This window comes from Apis cerana, linkage group LG13 (genome assembly GCF_029169275.1).
Source record: "Apis cerana isolate GH-2021 linkage group LG13, AcerK_1.0, whole genome shotgun sequence".
NCBI classification, from domain to species: domain Eukaryota; kingdom Metazoa; phylum Arthropoda; class Insecta; order Hymenoptera; family Apidae; genus Apis; species Apis cerana.
This window is the reverse complement of record NC_083864.1, coordinates 3620464-3635851: the sequence shown is the minus strand read 5'-3', so window position 1 is coordinate 3635851 and position 15388 is coordinate 3620464. Positions and strand designations below refer to the sequence as shown.

The 15388-nt window shown below is 40.8% G+C and overlaps 2 protein-coding genes across 4 annotated transcripts; both read left to right on the top strand.

The window, feature by feature from the left end:
* Positions 1-32: 32 nt before the first annotated feature.
* On the top strand, positions 33-4794 carry LOC107998812 (116 kDa U5 small nuclear ribonucleoprotein component). 2 transcript variants are annotated; one of them, XM_028667211.2, is made up of 8 exons: positions 33-145; positions 1319-1587; positions 1663-1934; positions 2024-2712; positions 2787-3016; positions 3087-3805; positions 3862-4142; positions 4215-4794. In XM_028667211.2, exons 2-8 carry the CDS (start codon positions 1342-1344, stop codon positions 4718-4720), a joined length of 2943 nt encoding a protein of 980 aa, XP_028523012.1. In that variant the 5' UTR covers positions 33-145; positions 1319-1341; the 3' UTR covers positions 4721-4794. The 2 variants fall into 2 exon arrangements, with proteins under 2 accessions (XP_028523012.1, XP_016913780.1); XM_017058291.3 differs by lacking the exon at positions 33-145 and adding an exon at positions 834-1059.
* Positions 4795-7281: 2487 nt separating this feature from the next.
* LOC107998781 (polycomb group protein Psc) lies at positions 7282-15277 on the top strand. 2 transcript variants are annotated; one of them, XM_017058223.3, is made up of 4 exons: positions 7282-7666; positions 10562-10702; positions 11147-11748; positions 11989-15277. In XM_017058223.3, the coding sequence occupies exons 2-4, from the start codon at positions 10585-10587 to the stop codon at positions 13801-13803; spliced, it is 2535 nt and encodes an 844-aa protein (XP_016913712.2). In that variant the 5' UTR covers positions 7282-7666; positions 10562-10584; the 3' UTR covers positions 13804-15277. The 2 variants fall into 2 exon arrangements, with proteins under 2 accessions (XP_016913712.2, XP_061939434.1); XM_062083450.1 differs by lacking the exon at positions 7282-7666 and adding an exon at positions 8384-10443.
* Positions 15278-15388: the final 111 nt, after the last annotated feature.

Genomic DNA, 15388 nt, shown 5'->3' with positions numbered 1-15388 from the left:
ACTGCTCTGCTTTCTTCTGCCTATCCTGTCAACTCTTCTAATGTATTCTTAGTAGTGCGTCTGCTCGTGAATTATCAAGTTTCAGTCTATGACTAAGTGCCCCTGAAAGGGTTAACTTAGATTAGATCAAGGTGAAATTATCAAGGTATTATTCACTTTATACTCGATAAATTCTAACGTGATAATTATGTTTACACGAATACGAAAACTAAAAAGCTATTTTACAACAACGAAATGTAACGGGTGTGTCAATTATATTTAATAAGACAAAATTAGACGAGAAGTTCCCAACATCTAACTAGGGATTGGCAGGCTATACAACAATAGTTGGATTGTCTCGAAATAATATTATTATATAAAATAAATGATACTCGCCTTACATGATCTGCCACTCCTGTTTCACGTTCTTCCAGCTGTCAGTCTGGGCCACTGTGCGCAACATTCGTATCTATGTGAAAAGTATGTTTGTGTAAGCTTTCAACGTAGTGTCGTATACAATAGGTCTTGTATACTTTTACGACCATGCGCGCAAATAGGTACTCTAGCGGAATATCTTGCAATTATTATATGCATTACAGGGATGCCAACAATTTTTAAACTAGCATAATATATAAATAGAAATGTAATTTTAAATAAAAAATATTGTTATTTCCAATTATTTTAAAAAGTCATTTAATAATATAATTTAATAAAGATATTTATTTTTTATTATATTGTCTATTATATTATCTATTATATGTTCATATATTAAATATATACATATTATACACAAATAATTTCACTATATTGGCAAACTACTATATTTTCTTGCATTCTACTTCATTCTATAGCTTAAATGTATATATATATATATATATAATATATAAAAAAAATATATATATATAAAATATAAATAATACACGTGTAATTTATGTAAAGTAATTAATAAACTTCTGTATTTATATCGTTAAATTAATAATTAAAACTTTTTATATAAATTCACATGTATTTTATTTCATGACAATAATTTCAACATTCATTAAACGTTTTTGTATTACTAATTAAATAATATTGATTTTTGTAAGTATAAGTGATAATATCTATCGTTTCTAAGCATTAAATTAAATTCAATATACTTCACATTGATGATTTATGGCTTTTTAAATTTTTATATTCCAATTACTTATTAATTTGAAGGTTATGTTCATAACCTTAATCGTACGTAAACAACCATAAATAATCTTCATCGTTTTAATAAAAAATAAGACAAAATATAAATACTATAGAAAATATAAATAATAGAAATTAACTAAAGTTAGTTTTTATATATTTTTTATAGTCACAAACTAAAAAGATATTACTATGGATGCTGATTTATATGATGAATTTGGAAATTATATTGGTCCTGATTTGGCTTCTGATAGTGAAGATGAAAATGAATATGGAAATGCTGGAGATGAAGCAGAAGATAGAGAACGATCGGATGAAGAAATGGAAGAAGACAAAGATGAAACTAGAGAGCAATCAGATCAAGGCAATTCTATGGCAGTTGTATTACACGAAGATAAAAGATATTATCCAAGTGCTTTAGAAGTTTATGGGCCAGAGGTAAATTGAATAATTGTATTTCTATTGTTAACTTCAACAATAATATATATTTAATACATTATTAATATATTATAGGTAGAAACATTGGTACAAGAAGAAGATGCACAACCATTAGATAAACCATTAATAGCACCAACAAGAAAACCAAAGTTTCAAATAAAACAACAACAACTTCCAGAAACAACGTATAGTATAGAATTTTTAGCAGATATGATGGATGCACCCCATCTCATACGTAATGTCGTTTTACTTGGTCATTTACATCATGGCAAAACTACTTTGGTCGATTGTCTAGTGAGACAGACTCATCCCTATCTACACAGTGTTACAGATGAAAAACCTTTAAGGTACAATAAATATATATGAATAATTGCAATTAATATTTATAGTTAGAAAACATATATATATATATATATATATATTTATATTTTTTTAGATATACGGATACATTATTCACGGAACAACAGCGAGGAGTATCGACGAAAGCAACACCTGTAACTTTATTGTTGCAAGATGTGAAATCAAAATCTTATCTTTTAAATATATTTGATACTCCTGGTCACGTAAATTTTTCTGACGAGGCAACAGCAGCAATACGTTTATCCGATGGTGCGATATTGATCGTCGATGCTGCTGAAGGGGTTATGTTAAACACAGAACGTTTATTAAAACACGCGCTTCAGGAAAAACTTGCGTTAACAGTTTGCATAAATAAGATAGATCGACTCATTCTAGAATTAAAATTACCTCCATTAGACGCGTATTATAAATTAAGACACATCATCGAAGAAATTAATGGACTTATAGCGCTATATTCGGATTCTGAAAATCCATCTTTTGTATCCCCTGCAATCGGAAACGTGTGTTTCGCGAGTTCAGAATACAATGTCTGTTTCACTTTGAAATCATTCGCAGCACTTTATGCTAGAACTCATCCCACTCTTAATGCTAATGAATTTGCGAAACGGTTATGGGGAGATATATATTTTAACTCGAAAACGCGAAAATTTACAAAAAAACCACCGCATAATACCGCACAACGCAGCTTTATCGAATTTATTCTTGAACCATTGTACAAAATTTTCGCCCAAGTTGTTGGCGATGTTGACACAACTTTACCTGATGGTTAGTGAAACCTTTATAGGTTAGGTTATAGGAGTTTTCCGTACCGTAACATAATTTCTGATTTAATTTCACAGTACTAGATGAATTAGGAATAAGACTAACATCGGAAGAAATGAAAATGAATATTAGGCCTCTGTTGAGGTTGGTGTGCACACGCTTTTTAGGAGATATGTGCGGATTGGTCGATATGTGTGTAGCCCACGTTCCCAGTCCTCAATCACATGCACCGGTTAAGGTTCAACATGTATATACAGGCCCTATGGATTCACCTCTCGCGCAAAATATGATTAATTGCGATCCTAATGTTAGTATATGCGAAATATTTGTATCACATCTCTTCCACATAGAATCTAACACGAAAATCATATTTACAGGGAAGATTAATGATTCATAGTACAAAAATGTATCCTACCGAAGATTGTACGTTATTTGTTGTCCTCGGAAGAGTAATGTCAGGTACACTCGAGGCGGGACAACGCGTTCGCGTATTAGGCGAAGCGTATTCGCGTACTGATGAAGAAGATTCTCGAGTTCTGACCGTGGGAAGATTATGGATTAGCGAGGCACGCTATTCAATAGAATTAAACAGAGTTCCCGCAGGCAATTGGGTTCTTATCGAGGGTATAGACAGGCCAATCGTAAAAACAAGCACGATTACTGATCTCACAAATTCAGACGATTTACATATTTTCCGCCCGCTAAAATTCAATACACAGAGCGTGATTAAAATTGCGGTCGAACCTGTCAATCCATCAGAATTGCCAAAAATGTTAGATGGTCTGAGAAAAGTGAATAAAAGTTATCCTTTGTTGGGTACCAGAGTCGAAGAAAGCGGCGAACACGTCGTCTTAGGCACTGGTGAATTATATTTAGATTGCGCGATGCACGACTTGCGACGTATGTATTCGGAGATCGATATAAAAGTCGCAGATCCTGTTGTTGCTTTCGCTGAGACAGTGGTAGAAACGAGTTCTCTCAAGTGTTTCGCTGAAACACCTAATAAACGGAATAAATTGACGATGATAGCCGAGCCGCTCGAGAGAGGCCTTGCGGAGGATATCGAGGCGGAACATGTTAAAATCACATGGAACAAGTAAGTGTAAAAGGCCTATATCTCGTTTAATTTACAAAACATGTCTATTCTTACAGAAAACGATTAGGAGAATTTTTTCAAACGAAATATGACTGGGATTTGCTAGCTGCGCGAAGCATATGGGCATTCGGTCCAGACGCTACGGGTCCTAATATTTTAGTCGATGATACTTTGCCATCGGAAGTAGACAAAACGTTGTTGAATAGCGCTCGCGATGCTATTATTCAAGGTTTTCAGTGGGGAACTCGAGAAGGCCCTCTCTGCGAGGAACCAATTCGAAACGTGAAGTTTAAAATTTTGGATGCCGTAATTGCCCAAGAACCTCTTCATCGAGGAGGTATCTAAATACTAATATCTTTTTCTTTCTTTCTTTTATTTTAGGAACAAAATTAATTTTTTTTTTTTACAGGTGGTCAAATAATTCCAACCGCCAGAAGAGTAGCATACTCTGCTTTTCTCATGGCAACGCCCAGGTTGATGGAGCCATATTTATTCGTCGAAGTTCAAGCGCCTGCGGATTGCGTATCGGCAGTTTATACTGTACTGGCTAAGAGAAGAGGTCACGTGACCCAAGACGCTCCCGTTCCTGGAAGTCCTTTATATACTATCAAAGCGTTCATTCCAGCAATCGATAGTTTCGGATTCGAGACCGATTTACGAACTCACACGCAAGGCCAAGCGTTCTGCCTGTCCGTATTTCATCATTGGCAAATCGTACCTGGCGATCCATTGGACAAAAGTATTACGATTCGACCACTCGAGCCACAACCAGCTACACATTTAGCTAGAGAATTTATGTTGAAGACAAGAAGACGGAAAGGACTCTCCGAAGATGTATCTATCAATAAATTCTTCGATGATCCTATGTTACTTGAATTAGCCAGACAAGACGTTCTACTGAATTATCCATTATAAAATGTTTCCAAGTAATTTCAACTTTAATATGAGAATTTATCTATACCCAATAAATAATTAATTTTATATAATAATCTGTCTATTGTATTCATTTATGCCTATCTTGTCCTGTTTCCTTACCTCACTCCTCTTTATATCCATAAAAAAATATCTTATAGATGAAAAGAAAGCTAATTATATTTTTTATTTATATCTGAAAGCGTTTCTTGGTATTTTTTACTTATATTTGAAAGCGTTTCTCGATATTTATCAATATGCGACATATATATGAAACATTTTCACGATAAAAAGAAGAAACGTTAATCCTATAATTACATGGTTATAAATAAAAATGTTACTAAAGAATGTGGAATATATTGCGAAAATATATTGCGTATTCGAAAGTAGATTCCAATGTACGGATAAAAAATCGATGTCTACGCCAATTCTATGTATAAACTAAAATCATCAAATATTAAACAATTACATTATATCTATAGTAAAACTTATATTTTTTTATTACTCTAATAGAACATATTAGGAAAATCAATATAACTATTTAATGTTAAAAATACTCTTCAAATAACAGCTATATTTAGGCGTTGCTATTAAAATACTCGAGTATTCTATTTATTATATTCGATTTAATATAAAGTTAATCATTTGATATGAATCGAATAATATAAACATCATAAATAATAAGATAAAAAAGGAATAGAAAATCTGAAATATTTAGCATATATCGAAGATGGAAATTCGAGATGGAAATGTAAGTATTGGTCGGGCAGCGCGCGCAGATAGTAGGCGGAGTCGCAACTGCGCATAGTCGAATGGGAGGTTAAAGTGGTCGGAGCTTAGCGCCATTTTACCTACTGTAGCCATGCCCATTCGTCCGCCCATCAGCGTCGATCGACCAAGAGAGTTGTACTGCCTTGATGGACGCAAAACCGGGTTCGTTCAGCGACTGTCTCTTTTCAAGGCGATGTCGCTGAAGCAGACTACCGCGTCGCCGCCGATCGATCAGTCGACTTCACGTACTTCTCTCTCTTTTCCCTCTCTGAAATCCATGTTGCTATATATGCACAATCATGTTTTTTTGACGCTTGATTTTTGTGATGAGGCCGAATCTTCAAATGAAAGTTTCTAGGCCTTATTCCAAAGAAACGAAGCCATTTTTAAACGATTAATGATCTTATATGGCGCTACAACGTTTTATAATTATATTATAATGTAAAATGAATAAAATTGTAAAAAAAAAATTGTAAAACTTTTTACAGCGTTTTACAAAGAATAAAATTGATGACAGGATCTATCGGTATTAAAAAAGATATAACATGAATTTAAAAATTCGTGTCAAAAGATACGATAAATAGCTAACATAAACAATTGAGAATACGCAAAAAATGCGTGACATGGATTATTTACAATATGTATACGTGTGATGTGTTAACGGACGACACTGTTGGTGCGCAAGATATTTCTCGAATACGGTTCGGTGGCTTTCGTAGCGCGTTATCGGTAGACGGTGTGCTTGTATGCGTAACTATCGTCGTAACTAGAATAACGCCTTTACGATCGTGCAGCCACGTTGCCTTGTTTGCCAACCATAAGTGCCTCGTTTCTTTGACATACAGATCCAAGTTACGAAACTAGAGGTCTCGATGAATCGTTAATCGAACACGTTTAATAAACAACTTCGATGTCTCATATTTATATACAGCTCGCAGTGCTATACGCTTGCGTATTTATCGTGTGTATTCGTCGATATATCAATTATTATCATAATACGAGACAGATTGCTGTTCATAATAGTTCGAAACCAGTATTTTATGCTCGATGCGCCGTGACTGCATTCAACGTATCTAATAATTAGAGCAACGTGGAAAGGGATCGTATTCGGTTCAACGAATTCCACGTACTGATTAACTATGCATAATTTGATGATCTTTCTTTAGAATTTAAAAATATAAATAATATTTAAATACTTTAGCTTAACCTTGGACCAGCCATCTGTTCTCATTTCAAAACAGGTAAAGAAAGAGATTTGTTTCCGTAAAGATTAGGTAGGTACATGAAACGAAAAAGAAAGGAAAGTAGTGGAAAAAGAACCGTTGCTTTCTCGCCTCGGTGAATAAAGGTGAAACGATCCACGGTCGATCTGACTTCGAATCGATTAGTTCTTTTTTTACTAGCACACACCGTGGATCGATAAGGAACGAAATCGATCCATTTCAATGGTTCGATCAATGATAAATTTAACGATCAAAGAATACAAAAGGTGAAAAAGTATAGCAGAAATAGGAGAGAGGATTGAGCAAGAAGAGGAAAGGTCGGTAATCACGGAAGAGGACGAGGTCGGAACAGGAAACCGGCTGGTTCGTCGACGCTCGCCGACGCTCGGCGTCGCTCGTGCGGCTCCGTCGTAACGAGGCGGGGTTTAGGCGGGGTCGATACGAACAGAGCCCGTGTCTTCCCATCGTTTCCGTGCAGCGTCGTTCTAATCGCATCGTATCGAAAAGTGGCAGCGACTACCGCCGCAGTTCGGCGCCACCGCTGCACACACTTGCTCTCTTGTTGGCCTCCACCGCCACCGCCACCGCCGCCGCCACCACCACCACCACCTCCATCGTCGCCACCGCCGCCGCCGCCGCCACCACTACCACCACCAGATCCTCGATATCATCGTGCATCGTCGCACTCATTCGAGAGTCGGCCGAGTGCACCGAATCGAGTCGTGGCCAGAGAGAGCGGTTACGTTACGTCGAGTCGCGAGACGAGACCCCGTGAGTCCTCTACGGGGAGGGGGTAGCGCGGAGGGGAAGATTGAGCGAGAGACTTCGAGGGGGGAGTGTGAGAGCAAGAGAAGGAAGGAGTGATACAGGCAAGAGCGCGCGCGCACGCCTGTCGACCCACCGGTCGATCGACAACCACGTCGTCGACGGGACAATCACGACGACGACGACAACGGTGAGGAAAATCGCGGTGCACGAGGATAGTAAAGACGAGATCGAGTTACTCCTCTCGATTAGAGCGAGGACAAGAACGTAAGAAGAACGACCAAGGAAAGGAGAAAAACTTAGTAAAGGAGGAAGGGGAAAGAGACGGACGGAGAGGAGAGAGAGAGAGAGTGTGTGTGTGTGTGCGTGGAAGAGCGAGAGAGAGGCAAGTATCGTGGGCAAGGAAGGAAGGAAGGAAGGAAGGAAGGAAGGAAGGAAAGAAGGGAAAGGAAAGAGAGAAAATCGGGTCGAAATCGTCGGACATGTGCGCGGCGCTGTGCTCGCAAGCAGCAGGGACGTGATGGTACGTAGCTCGCAGCGTGCAAGTTATCAGGATTGCTCGCGGTCACGGGTTCGTGACGACCATGGTGAGGAGTGCGACGGCGTGAGCGACGACAACGAGCGCGCTATCGCGAGAGAGAGCCTCGGGGCGCCGCACGCCGACGGACGGAGCGGCGTTGCCACCTCTCTTCGCCCGCTGCCTCGCGAGAAGCGATACGGCAACCAAGAACACCGTCGTTGCCACGTCCGCTGTTACGTTCCGCTGCCAGCCGGGACGGCAGCTCGCTGGCCACGGCGACCATCTCTCTCGCTACGCTGGTAAGCACCTACACGTAAGCCTCTCTATACCGCCCTGAAACGTGTGGTAGTCGCGTGAATCGACCGACAAGACGGTACTACACTCGGTGTATAACTCGCGATCCTCTGCCGAAGATAGGAGCGCTGCCCGCCGCGATGCTACCCGCGAGATCCTGTTGCCTGGAATAGCTACCGTGGTTCTCTCGGACCGGTACGTCGACGTTCAGCGCAAAAACGCTCGAACCACCGATGTTACCGTGGCAACGCTCCTATCGACGATGGCTTACCCTCGCGATTCTCGATTGTCGTTCTTTTCGTTTTTTTTCTTTCCTTCCTTCAGTTTTCCCTTTACCGCCTCGCGATTCGATTCATTTCTTCCGCTGGCGATCGTACGTCCTCGCCGTACGTCGTGAAACGTGATCGGAATCGTAGCGATCGATCGTACGTCCAAAAATTTGGATCACCATTCTCTCGAGAATCGTATCAACGTTAAAAAAGCCGCGACGTACGCGGTGAACGAATTAGGTGGTCTCACGGGATTTGGCGCCAGACCTTTCTCAAGTTCGAACGCCGAAGCCCTTCTCTCTCGTCCTTTCTCTCTCTTGTTTTCCCCTCTCGCACACCCTGTCTCCCCTTTTCCTCCAATTCCTCATTGCTCCTGCCATTCTCGATGACTCCACTGACTCGTTTACGTCGTGTATCCGGCTTTTGGACGGATCGCTCGCAGAACGAAGTTTCTGAAACGCGAGCAGTTGAGTCATGTCGTTGACAACGCAGGTGGTCGAGCCTTTCCTCCTTTCTTCGAGTTCGTTAGCCATGCGCAGTGACACTTGGCCTCTGTTATTATCGCGCGGGAGATCTGTGCGCGCGAGCTCTAAAAACCTAGTTTTTCCAGGCCGACGTGGTCGCGTGACTGGTTGGTTTCACTGTCAAGTACCTTTCACGCGAGATCTTCTCGTTGCTCGTCGCACACATAAAATGCGCGGTTCTATCCCTATTCCTCGATCAAGACAGTTTTCCTTAATGTCCTCGCTAGGATAACGTTGGTCCAAAGAAGGAGGGATAGCAGGAAGGGAAATTATTAAGGGAATAGGAGGGAACCGATTTTGATGATTTTTGGATACGTTGCAAAAATCAATATTTTAAACAACTCTTTCCTTTGCTTCTTCGTATTGCGTAAACGCTACTACGTATTCTGTTAAACACATGGCAACAACTGTAACGGATGAACTAACTTTAAGTAATACTTGCTCATGGACGATTTAAAATGAAAAATTATTAATCATCCAAAAATGAAATACGAAACAATCTCGAGCGATCGAAATTACAGCGAATATTAACATAATTCTTGATATCTATCTCTTAATGTTATTATAAATTTATTGACAGAGAATCAGCTGCGTTCAACGTATATCTACGAGAGAAATTCTATGTAATAGCAGCAATTTTTTTACAAATATCAAAGGAATTGAGGCTGAACAGCGATAATATTGTATCAAAATATTAATTTCCGCAACATTTCCAAAAACTACCAAGATGGCGAGGACCTCTCTATTTCGAATAATTATCGCAGGGAACGGGTTTTTTCCATCATCGAAAAGCAACTTGCTATACAATAGCGCGCGAAATTAGATTTGTTCGCGCGATATACTGTTTAAATATTCATATTATGCTCGTCAAAAGAGACATTTATATGATCGAAAATATTATCGAATATTGGTCAAGAGATAAGTAGAAAAGAGGGAGAGAGAGAGAGAAGAGAGGAGAAGAGAAAGCATCCCCTTTAAGAGATAGACCTTAAAGGCACGGCGTAACTCGTTTCTCCCCTCTTAGATTTCACGAGATATTTCATTATTCTAAATATATCGACGGCATGTACGAGTCTCGCGTAAATGGAAATCGCCGCTGCTTCCAATGTATCCTAATGTGATTACGTGCGTGTGTTCCCTCCCATTCCCCCTCCGTGCGCGCGACTACCTGCATTTCGGAATCCTCCAACCATTATTAGAATGCACATCGATATCGCTGTTCCCGGTATTAATGCGTACGATACGCGATTTAATTTTAGATAAGCCAAAGATCGCCGATCTCTGACTCGTTCGCTGTCATTCTGGATAAATCATAACGATGCGTATAAATTTTAGAAGAGATTTTACTTGGAAAAGTTAGGTTAGAATTTTCTATATAGAAGCCGATGCACGAACGAAAACATGTTGCGTTGGTTAATTAAAAAAAAGTATTTAATCGTTGCTCTTTGGTCTCGTGGATTAACAATCGGATGGCACAGCTGTTTCAGAACCGAGTAGCGACATGGAGGCAAAGGAGAGGGAGAAGCCGCTGGTTAAAGACTTGAACGAACATATCGTATGTCCTCTGTGCAGAGGCTACCTCATAGATGCAACGACTCTCGTGGAATGTCTGCATTCTTGTTAGTATTCCTTTCGATCAGTCTGAGATTCTCGTCTCGTTACACGAACAATTTTCATTGATTTGATACGCATGTCTTCGATTCATTATCATTAATTTGCAATGGAAAAGAAAAAAGTTCAAACAAATCAAAGTTATCTACATAATATCGTTCGCGTTACAACGACGCGAATATAAAGCGCGTGCTTGTGCCGTGCCTCGAACGGCTGTATCTACTTCGCGTGCGTGAAATAGTCCATCCGTTCCTCTGCCCTTCTGGCAGGGTGCTAAATTCGAGAAGGGTGACTAACCCGCCTCGTTCCGTGCGTTTTTTAATACAACACCTCTAACCGAGGATGAGAATTTGCAGATGGCAACAATTTTTGATTTTAAATCCGCGAATAAATTTTGCGAAGCATCTTGTAAGCAATGAAATTAAATTAGTACATGTCGAACCGATATTCAGTTTGCAGAGGTTGTATAGTGAGACGGTTGAGCAGCGGTGCCAGAGCGTGTCCCGTATGCAATGTCGCAACGTCTCCTCCACTCTTGCCGGACGTAAAGCTGCAACGACTTGTGTATCTCATGGTACCCGGCCTCTTCCGGTCGGAGCTTGAACGAAGGCGTCATTTCCGACTGGTCAATCCACAATGCCCACCTTTGGCCTTACCCTTGGGCGCCCTAAACTTAACCTTGGACGATTTCGTCAGCCTAAGTTTATGCGAGCTCGACGAACCGGAAGGAGAGGCGGCCGTTCACGAAGCGGAAAACCGTGCCGGGTCACGACATCGAACGAACGCCGATCAAACGAAACAGGAAGACACGATTCAGGTTAGAAATACTCGATACCTTAAGTGTCCGGCAGGAGTGACTGTTCGGCACTTGGTTCGATTGCTTATGCTGAAGAGGGGATGGGAGGAGGCGAATTCGAATCACAAGACGAATGTCAATAAGATCGAGATGCTGTGCGAGAAGAGCAACGAAAATCGGCGGAACGGCACGAATACGATGGTGTTGGATCAATCCTGGACTCTGCTCGATCTCGCCTGCATATTTGGTTGGAAGAGAGTGAGTTTCTTTTTCTTTTCTCTCTCTCTCTCTCTCTCATCATCTTTCATCGCATTATCCTTTCCATTTCTACGATATTTGCTTTCCTTTTGTATCGATTTATTTCAACTTGTAATAACGACCGATCATTTATTTCGCGATAGCCTTTTATCATTTCCTGTTACATCGGTCGTACCTAGAACATAAACTCATGACGTTGGATAGATACAATAGGGAAAGCGATAACTTTTGCCGTTACAGGAAGCGCCTATGAAGCTGTTTTATCGCGTGTTACGTAAGGAGGATATTGTCTCCGTTTCAAGTGAGAACTCCTTCAACGACGAGACAGCCAAGGATACCGCGACAATGGAAAACATTCAACGGCCACCGACACCACCTCCGAGTCCTAAGCCTGTCCAAGAGTGCGAGGACGAGGGGCACAAAATTTTAGAAAATACCAGCGAGCCGTCTCAATCGTGTTTGAAGAGCAATTTGGAACGCGACAAGGAGCCGAAAGCGAAGAAACCCCGATGCAAAGTAACTCCTGTCATGAGAACACCTAATCTCGTGTCGATACAAGCCAACCACGCACCGGAAAGTTCCAAGTCGAAAGAATTGGCGAAGCTGGAGCATCGTAAGCACAGGAAACGACGAAACAAACGAGTGATCGCCGAGATAACCACCACGCCGCGGGAGGATTTGTTGAAACTGAAGGTTCGATTAACCCCGTGCCCGCCGAGGATCACGTCGAGCAGCGGAAGTGGTCAAGCAAAGGAGAAATTATTACAAATGAGGGCCGTCAGACGAGAAAAGATCAAAACCACGGCGATGAATCAGCAACGTTCGTCAGGTACGTTGACACGAGAGGAAGGTGCGAGTACGAAGGAGAATATCGGAGAGGCGGAAGAGACTATAGAAGAAATAATAGACAGTATACCCGACGAGGTTGTCCGAATCGCACAAAATATAACTACCCAACAAGGGGAAGATGCGTCAGGAGCAGGGGAAAGGGTGGATCAAAGGAGCGGATCCTCGACTTGCAAACCAGCACCGCCTAAGAAGGAAGAAGCTGAACCGGAGGTGTCGAAGAGAACGTCCGAACAGGTCGAAACGGAGCGTCCGAAAAAGGACGAGGAAATTCTCCGGCGATTGGGCCTGGTAGCCGTGAACGAGGCTGGCGACAACTTCCGTGATAAAGCGAGGCAACGCGTTCAAAACAACGGGGAAAAGATCGATACTTTGGATAGAGAGAAACTGGAGAAACAATTGCGCGAGAGCAAAGCCAATCGAGTAAGGAGTTTGCTGGCCGAGAAACAGATGCGCGACACGTTGAAAACGATGTCGAAGACAAAGGAAGAACACCCTGCACCCTTGCCGGTCAACACCCCTCCGAAAAAGAAAGGTCCGCCCCCATTGGCGCCGCTGAGGGTCGCAAAACCTTCCGGTTTCGCCGCGTCGAGCGCCATTTTAGAACCGAATAATTCGAAATACGAGATCCCATTAGATCTAAGCAGCGGTGGGACCGTGCACAACAACGTACTCGATCTGTCTGCCAATTTATCGGCCGCCAATTTTTCTTTGTCTCCTTCCTCGTCTTCGTCATCCTCTCCTTCGTCCTCCTCCTCCTCCTCTTCGTCGTCGTCCTCGTCGTCGTCGTCGTCGTCGTCGTCGTCGTCGTCATCTTCTTCGACTTGCTCCATATCCTCGTTGAATCCAAGACCACCACGACCGCCCATCACCCCGGGAAACTTATTACGAGGAAAGGCGAAGGATCTGGATCAACGACGAGGTCAAGATTCCAATTTGATGACACTTTCTGATGCGGCTGTTTCCCTGTTAAGCGGATGCATCACCGACGAAAACTCGGTTGATTCTTTGGTGCTCGGTTCAGCTAATCTCGCCAGCAAAGTGGCCCTCCGAATACCGCAACCTCATCAAAGAATCTCCGGTTTTGGTATGAAAATCAAACCGAATCTGAGCATCCGGCACATACCTAATCCCCAAGCTGTGGTAGCGTCGCAATACAGAAATCAAAGAGTCAGTTACTTCAATTCCGCCTCGCAGCAACCACCGTAAGAAGAATTATTTTTGACCGACTGAAACACTCGATTTTCCTCCATCCTAAAATTTTCTTTCATTACTTCCTATTATTATTATTCTTATTCTTATTATTATTATTATTATTATTGTTGTTGTTGTTATTACTTAAAAATGCTCCTATGGAAACAAGATTCCTACGTGACCAATCCAAAGGCTGTATGTTACCATATATATTTTACCTATACCCGCTTCCTATAATGTTTCTTAAAACGATGATGAATTTTCGTACGGGCATAAAGACGCACGGGAAAACTTAAATGATTAAGAAATTGGAAGGAAGAGTGAATGATAGCAGTTAATAAAGATAAAGTAGGTATATTTACTTTTGAGGATTAAGATAAGGAAATTTTTCAAAAAAAAAAAGTCGTACAATGTGAGGTTTTTACATTGAAACAACAAAAGGAAAAGAGTATATATCAATTAAAAATTGGCAACGAGTTAGTACCGTGTGTCTTTTTGCCTCTTAAATAAGAATTCAATGGCGGTGTCCAGACCGTTGTTATCTAGATATATTAAGCTACGTATGTTCGTAATGCATGTATGTGTGTCTATGATCAACCATTAAAAGATACAAATTATACCCACTTCTGCCCAAAAGCTGACGGATTAATTTACGAAAAGGCGATTCGTCGCTCTATTGGTAATGATAGCAACGGCTGACAGAGATATATTAAACGTAGTATAAACGTATGGTTAAGGGTTGTAGTGATGAGGATACCGGATGAATGATTAGAATGGAACGATGGATGGATGACGGATAAGCTTTCTTGTCCCTCCTCCCCCTCCCTCCCTTCCTTCCCCACATGTTGTCGCTCCTTTTTTAGAATCTTAGAGAAATATGTACTTCATAGAGATGCCAAAGAACGCCAGAGAACGTGTGCAATGTATTAGTGCAATTTAATTATCGTCTATCATAATATAATATATTACAAGCGATTTATTGCGATATAAGTCCAATCGAGTTTCGCGGTAAGGGGTGGATTACTAGTCGTTACGGCTAAAAGTATGCGGCGATCTTCTGAGAAATTGGACAGCTACGAAGCTGACGAACAGCTTTGGAAAAGAAAAAGAAAAAAAATGTTTTAATGCACGCTCGATTCCTCGATATCGAGGAGGTACTGTTGAATTGGGAATTTAAATATACGTATGCATTCTTTAAAGATGCGTATCATATGTAAGGAAGTTTTTATTTTATAAAAGCGTAAACTCATATCGCTGTTATTGATTTAAGAATGATATATTATCGTGTGATAATATATATATATATTAATATATATTATCGTCGATGAAACGCTTTAAAAAAATATTGAGAAAGAAAAAATTAATCGAGTGCGTTGGAAGCTCGTTGTGCGTGATATACGATTTTTAATGCTGTATCGGAATTTGTACAGTCGAATAGAATTGCCCCCGTATAGGACAGCAATAAAGATGAACTTGATTTGAAAGGAAATTTTAAATAAAATGTTTACTAGGAAACAGAAATCCAGATCCTACTCGAACGATCAAAACAATTCGATATTAACGGTATGCACGCATCGATCGAGCGTACACGTTGCGTAAA

Coding starts and splice junctions, on each gene's coding strand:
- LOC107998781 (XM_017058223.3), top strand. CDS start 10,585: ATGGAGGCAAAGGAGAGGGAGAAGCCGCTGGTTAAAGACTTGAACGAA. Junction 10,703..11,146: donor CGTGGAATGTCTGCATTCTT/GTTAGTATTCCT, acceptor ACCGATATTCAG/TTTGCAGAGGTTGTATAGTG. Junction 11,749..11,988: donor GCATATTTGGTTGGAAGAGA/GTGAGTTTCTTT, acceptor TTGCCGTTACAG/GAAGCGCCTATGAAGCTGTT.
- LOC107998812 (XM_028667211.2), top strand. CDS start 1,342: ATGGATGCTGATTTATATGATGAATTTGGAAATTATATTGGTCCTGAT. Junction 3,017..3,086: donor TGATTAATTGCGATCCTAAT/GTTAGTATATGC, acceptor TCATATTTACAG/GGAAGATTAATGATTCATAG. Junction 3,806..3,861: donor GTTAAAATCACATGGAACAA/GTAAGTGTAAAA, acceptor CTATTCTTACAG/AAAACGATTAGGAGAATTTT.